Source organism: Gavialis gangeticus, unplaced genomic scaffold (assembly GCF_001723915.1).
Source record: "Gavialis gangeticus isolate Ggan-Ray unplaced genomic scaffold, GavGan_comp1, whole genome shotgun sequence".
NCBI lineage: Eukaryota > Metazoa > Chordata > Crocodylia > Gavialidae > Gavialis > Gavialis gangeticus.
The window spans coordinates 4,818,641-4,825,444 of NW_017729013.1; the positions used below are offsets into that span (position 1 = coordinate 4,818,641).

The window sequence follows — 6,804 nt, forward strand, 5'->3', positions numbered from 1 at the left end:
CACCACCTGCCTCGAGCCAGTGGCTTGTGTGGCAGGAGAAGGGGCACACAGCCAGGGCAGTGTGGAGGAGACCATGCAGTGAGGAACACCAATAGAGGGGTAGGTGGTGGGAACAAGGCAGGGAGGGGCAGGCAGAAAGGGAACAATGTGGTGGGGGACAAGGGGCAGGGATATGGCCCCTCCCCCCGCCACAACGGAGCAGGGGGTGGCGGGGGTGAACTTAAGACTACCTTCCATTAACTACATTTTACACACAGAAAATACAACAGAACTAGAAAACTTTTCCACATATATAATCTAATTATTGGGAAGATCATCTTTAAATTTAGAGGTCGTCTAGGATTTGGATAAATACAGCATTTACTTTAATAAACATCTCCCCAGAAGATGACAGGCAGTCGTACCTTCTGGTTTTAGTAATAATAGAGGACAATAAAAATATACAAGCTGCAGAAAAATTACAGGTGTTTTAAAAGTCACCTGTAGATGATTTTAACATATTACATGATAAATGCAATTTGCCAAATATGCCTGTTAAACACAAAGTATGACCTGTAAGTATTTCCTTTCAGTGAATGTAGCGACAATGAAAAGTACCAGGACTGAAATCCTTTATTTTAGTACCACTGTAAGCTTCCCAGCATGCCTATCCAATGAAGTTTATCCTGAGTTAAGAGTACCCATTTTGATGGAAGAGAAAATAATTCAGGTCTCCCAGATCATTCAGTCACTAAGACTGCCAATAAGGTTGCAAATTCAAGTTTAAATTTAGCATGTGGTTGGGTGGGAGACTAAGAAAAGGTGGACACCCGCTTGACTAGGAACTAGACCGAGATTCATTTATTCTGCAGATGTGACCGGAGAGATATCCATAAAATGTCAGAAAATCATTAATACGGTAAAACTGTATGCAAAGCCCTCTTACAAAGAGGCTTTTGAATTTCATTCAATGCTGCAATGAACCAATGCACCACTCAGGATAGGAAAGAAAAAAGCTACAAGAAATACACAGCAGTAAAATCTGTCAAGTTCACATACCTGGTATAGTCACTTGTATGATGTTAAGATCTTCAACACCTGCAGCTGTGTTCGTCACCGTATTCGTTGTGGTGCTTGTTGTATTGGCTGTATTAGAGTTGGTTTTTCCTGAAACAAAATCAGAAATATAAACTATAAGCGAAATAGTTGGAGATTTCCTAAAACCTTGAACAGCGTGCAAGAAGAAAAAGATTGGGAAAGCAACAGATTTGAAGTTATGGTAGTGTTGGAGTAATGTACTAGTGATGGTCCAGGAAATATGTAAGAGGCAAGGATTTTTGTGGGTGATACCATTTATTGGATCAACTGCATGGTTGGGATAGCTATAGACAAGCTTTTGAATGCAGTGCATTCTTCTTCAGGTCTGAGGGAAAAGCAGGCACAACAAGGCACACCACGCAGTTGGTTCAATAAAAGATCATCACCCTCAAAAACCCTTGCCCCATGCAGATTTTAAGTGAAATTTTCAAATACCCAAGACCCCTTTTTAAAAAAGTGACAGGCACTTTGGAATCTAAATGACAGTGACTTCCAGTAATACTTGGGCTCTGAAGCACTTAAATTGCTATTGAATATGAGACTTTAGAGTCTTCTCTTTAACTTAAGAAAAAAAAAATTATCCAACCCAAGAAAAGAAATGACTTAATTTTATATTACAACAGTTCTTGCTTTCTTTCCCTATAGACTTAACTAGATTTTTTTAAACATCATATGGAGTTTATCTTTGAAGTTTTGTTCAAGTAAACTAGACCTTTCAAACTTTTATCAATCCTAGTAAGATTCATTGCTCAAAGGACAGAACAGCAGAATACTAAGTTCTCATTCATACAGGAAATGTTTGACAGTGAGCCAGATTATCCCTGGTGTTAACTGGCATAATTCAATTGACTTGAAAGCTAGACTCATTTTCAACAGCTGAACCATGGGTCTAATACATTTGGTTCCTGGCTCTCCACAAAACTACCTTTTACTTTGATGCTGGCATGTTTTAACAGACTTCAGTGAATTCATCTTTCATTTAAAATTACACAAGGAGAAGGCAAAAAGAAGGGTAGATTATTAGGGCTGTGCGAAATTTCGGCAGCCATTTCATTTCAGAGGTGTTTCAGGCTGTTCTGGCACCCGAAACACCAAATTGAAACGGAAGGCACCAAAATGTTTTGGAAATGTTTTGGAGAATTTCGGAGGTTTGGAGCCGGGCTTGCAGAGAAACAAAAGCTAAGGGGGGGAGGAGGAAAGGACCGCTCTGATACTGACGTCTAGCTCCCGGTTCAATCTCCCAGCTTTCTGATCACTTTCCCCAGCTCTTTCCAGGCAGTGTGGGTCCCCAACCTGCATGAAGAGTTTCAGCAGGCTGCGGTTGCAGCCTGGGGCCAGCAGCAGCCGCTTGGCGTAGCTCACACCAAGCGCCGAGACGACTGTGGTGCCGCCGCTGGCCCCAGCCTGCAGCAGCAGCCTGCTGAAACCCAGCACGCAGATCCAGGAGCCTGCACCCCCGGGGAAGAGCTGAGGGAAGATCAGAGTTAGGGAATCAAACCGGGGGCCAGGGAATCCCTGCCACGTGACTCGACCCCGCAGAAAACAGGGATCCGTGCCGGAGTCTCCTCGCCGCCACACCCACCCCATGCAGTCCCACGCTGCCGGGCCAGCGCAGGGCGAGCAGCAACACCAAGGAGACCCCCCGGCATGGATCTCTGCTCCCAGCGGAGCTAAGTCGCGTGGCAGGGATCAGCAGGCTTGCTCGCCGCTCTGCACTGCTTACCTGCCCCGCGACTCAGCAAGACAGGGATGAGAGATGCACGCAGGGGTCTCCTCACCTGCACGGAGGGCAGCAGCCTTCCCCCTCCCCCGAACGATCCACCCATGGCCCAGTCCTGCTCCCTGCTGAGGCAGCAAGAGCCACCCCGGGGCTGGGTAGGGTTGTGCGAAGCTTCCCTTGCAGCCCATTTGAAACAGATTAGGAGGAGATTTGGCAGAGCCAAATCTCCAAAACGGATTTGGTCAAAACGAAACAGGACAGTGATCTGGAACACTAGCTATGTGAATAGCTAGAAAAATTAAGGAACTGGATAGAAGTCAGGAAAGCACAGTAGCCTTTTGCCTCCGCAGAGCAGGGATTTAACCTGTACTACAGAGATTTACCAGTGGCACCACATATAATGCTGGGTCTCCACGTGCACTTGGATAGGACCCTTAATGTAACCCAGGGAACACACCATAAATTGTTCAGGAATAGGTTTACACTGGGTAACGCTCTTGAAGTATTATCAGTTTTGGAAGCAGCATGACAGACTGCTGCTCAAAATTATTAGCATTCAGGATACTTACTCTGAGGGCTTTTAGCAGAGTTTTCCTTAATTGCTGCCTCAAACATCTCAGGCCTGGAAACAAATATTAAATATTTCATGTTAAACAGTAAAATTATACTTGTTTCATCCAACAGCAAAGGAAATACTAGCAAAACGGCAGCAACAAGGGGAAAAAGCAAAATCATTACCACAAAGCTAGTTAAGCTGAATTTAACAAGACTTCATTTGCTATTCCTACTTTTCTACCTTCATCACAGAAGAGCTCTCAAATCACCCATGACTTAATTTTTTTTTTTAAATGGTGGAACTGGTTGCAGTCTTAAGTGCTGTATTTCTACAGCATCAGTAGGCAAGCTACTTGTGGGAAGATGCAGTGGCTAAGCTCCTGTGCATACACATGCCTGCAACCAATCCTGCATTTACAGAGACATTTAAAACCCATATTCAACTCAAGTTCCACTAACCTTGCTGTAACATTTTCATTCCTTAATGTAGTGCTCATGCCCTTTTAGCTAAGCGATTGCATTAAACCAAACCCTGCAAACTCTCCACAGAAGGGAAATGCAAAACTAAAACAGGAATTGAAATAACCCTAGAAATGTGGGCCGACTGGTTCCTGTTAACCAAGCTGTAGGAAATATTCAACACAGAAAAATGCTTACGCATCTTTTCCTCAACATTAAAACCTCCCGTTTCCTGTTTTGCTAAAGCTGCTCACGTATAGATCCTGGCCTGGGGAATTGAAGAAGCCAGTTCTTTTCTGCGCTTAACTCTATTTTTAGCCTTGCAATTTGTTTCCAATAAAAGAGGTGAGATATCTAGATGTCTTACTTTTTGATGATGAATTTTATCTTGGATTTATTTCTGAGGATCTTCTCCAGCCTTGGAATGCCAAAAGTAGATGGTCGACGGAAAGGTACTCCCTCAGGTAGACCTTCCACGTAGAAATCCTCTGGGTAAGATTCAAATAATGCAAATGGAACCTTCACAGGTTCTGTAAGCCCCAGAGCTTCCCCTGAAATAAAACACAGAAATATCAGCTACTACAAGTCTCTTCTCCTGCAGCACGGCGTTGTATTTATTTTACAAGAAACCCTCGCTATTCGCAGGTTTGGCATTCACAGTTTAAAATATTTTCGAATGCCGAACCTGCATCTTAAATACGTTTAAAGGAGCTCCTCGGGAGCGCCGCACTCGTCGCCACCGCACTCCCGCCGCCACCGGCACAGCCGTGCCCGTCACCAGGTGCGCTGCATTCATGAATGCAGACAGCGGTCATGAACAGTGCCTTATTTGCAGATTTCGCCATTCGTGGGGGATACGAGAACATATCCACCACAAGTGGTGAGGGTCTCCTGTATTTTCAAGTTGACATGACCCAAGTAAAAACTGCAAATATTGCATCTTCATTGGTGAGGCATGAGAGAAAAAAAAAAAGAGGGCACACACCACAGAGGTGGGAGGTAAGGGTATGTGGCAATATGGAGCCACTGGTCTCAAATATCTGGGCACACAGATTTCAGGGGTCAAAACAGACACTGCATGTGTGCAGACATCGCCCCCTCCATTTCTAGTTGCAAACAGAAAAAGATTAGAGGAAAATGGATAGCTCAGAACAAGTAAGCCTAAGAAGAGAAAACAGAGACCAAAGTATGCAAGGGTTGTAGAGCTTCGTGGAATCTGTGGATGAAGAACACCATCAAACATGCTGAGCAAAAATGAACAAGTGCGTGCCAACAGTTCTAAACAGTACCACTTACAGTCAACATCAAACTCACCACATTTTTCATTAAAAAGATTTTCAACTTTCTGTTTTAGGTCAGTAATCTTGGCATTCCAAGCCTCTGTCATAAAAACAAGATGAATTAGACAACATATGTGGACGTGTCTAGAAACTGCATATCAATAAACTAATTAATTACTGTGATTGCTTAAAGAAATATGAACATATTATGAACAACTCTGAACTATTCCCTTCCATTCTAAACCCATACCTAACATTCTAACTGCTGTCTTTGATGGCTTCCATAAGTTACAGCTAATGAAAGCAGCAAAAGCGTTTACTTAATTAACCCAAACAGTGCCACATTTACTCTTCCAACAAGGGACAGAGAATTGTATCGGGAGACAGACAGCACCCAAAGCACTCACAAAAGGGCCTTTATTAATTCATTCAGCAATGTGACCTGGATAGATAGACAAGTTGTTGTCTTGAGAAAATGCAAATCTCTCAACAATATCAGTATTACATCAAGGTAGACATTTTTCATAAATTAATACTAACTTTTCCTTCTCCTTTCTAAGCGCGTCTTGAGCATAGGCAAAGGTTTCTATTGTTTTATATTTCACAATTACAGTACCAATGAAATGCATAGCACCAAGGAAAAGAGGGAAGTAACACCTCGAGTCCTACATATGGCCCTGTTATCATACCCCAAAGGTAATCTTTTAATACTGCTCCCTGACACCCAAGAATTGCTCAGTCTTCAAGTTCCACAATGAGTCATTTGAGTACAGAGCAACTCAAAAGAATTTCAGTCACCAACAGAATAACAACTTTCAAATTTGAAGTCTCTAAAACTTTTAAGCATCAGTATTAACAGAAGTTATTAAGTATATCAAGTCCCATGATACCGACCAAAAGAGAACTCTCTTCCTCGTGGCTTGAAGCCCAGATTGGATCCATTGGTTTGAGGATTAGTTCGAACTTCTGTCGCTGGTGGCTTATTAGGACCTGCAGAAAACACATCAAATGCTTTATACACATGCTCACTACAAGTTACCTATCCTGCAAGACAAGAAAAACAAGGAAATAACACAACTGACTACTAAGCAAAACTTAGCCTTTGAGTCAATAGTGGAACCAAAATTTAGTTTAGAATGAAGAATTCTGGAATTTAACATAACATTTTAGCATTGCTATAATCACTACACACCTTTGTACTATCTCCCTTTAACTTAAAATCAGTTATTTCCCTATGTGAAATGAAGAGCCCAAATGTGCTGTGAACCACCATCCTTCACGTAACTCAACCTGTTACTCATAAATACAAAATCAAAAGTAAAAGCATCCTGAAGCTACATTACACTTACTAGTAAGTACAGCACAAGTTAGCGATCGCAACTTCTATGAAGATAATGTAATGAGTATGAAAGCTATTCTGCAATTCCTACTGGAAATTCTTTTAAGAATACTCCCTAAAGGAAGTTTCCCTACCTTCTTCAACAGTAACCTCAATCTCTGGAACCTTTGAATTGCTTGCAGGACTTCTTGCTCTCTTTGAACTCTTTGGACTCATTGCTACAAATCAACCATAGCGTTACTCTTCTATAATGCAAGTGCTGCATAGCTACCAAAAAAATCAGCATTTGGAAACATCCCAAAAAACACAACAGTCTGACATAAGTGTTTCATGTAACATAGGGTGCACTTTGCAAAGTCTAAAAAAACACCGCT

General features: G+C 42.3%; 1 protein-coding gene across 9 annotated transcripts in view; it reads right to left on the reverse strand.

Moving 5' to 3' along the window:
- The window catches only part of GTF2I (general transcription factor IIi), a 120,690-nt gene that overhangs the window by 14,976 nt on the left and 98,910 nt on the right, over positions 1–6,804 (reverse strand). For 8 of the 9 annotated variants that reach the window (XM_019511394.1, XM_019511392.1, XM_019511395.1 and 5 more), the window contains 6 exons: positions 6,565–6,648; positions 5,986–6,081; positions 5,126–5,191; positions 4,179–4,362; positions 3,367–3,419; positions 1,039–1,146 (listed from right to left, as the gene is read on the reverse strand). In XM_019511394.1, coding sequence (XP_019366939.1) covers positions 1,039–1,146; positions 3,367–3,419; positions 4,179–4,362; positions 5,126–5,191; positions 5,986–6,081; positions 6,565–6,648 — 591 coding nt within the window. The remainder of the gene's footprint in view (positions 1–1,038; positions 1,147–3,366; positions 3,420–4,178; positions 4,363–5,125; positions 5,192–5,985; positions 6,082–6,564; positions 6,649–6,804) is intronic. The other variant, XM_019511396.1, reaches the window with a different exon arrangement.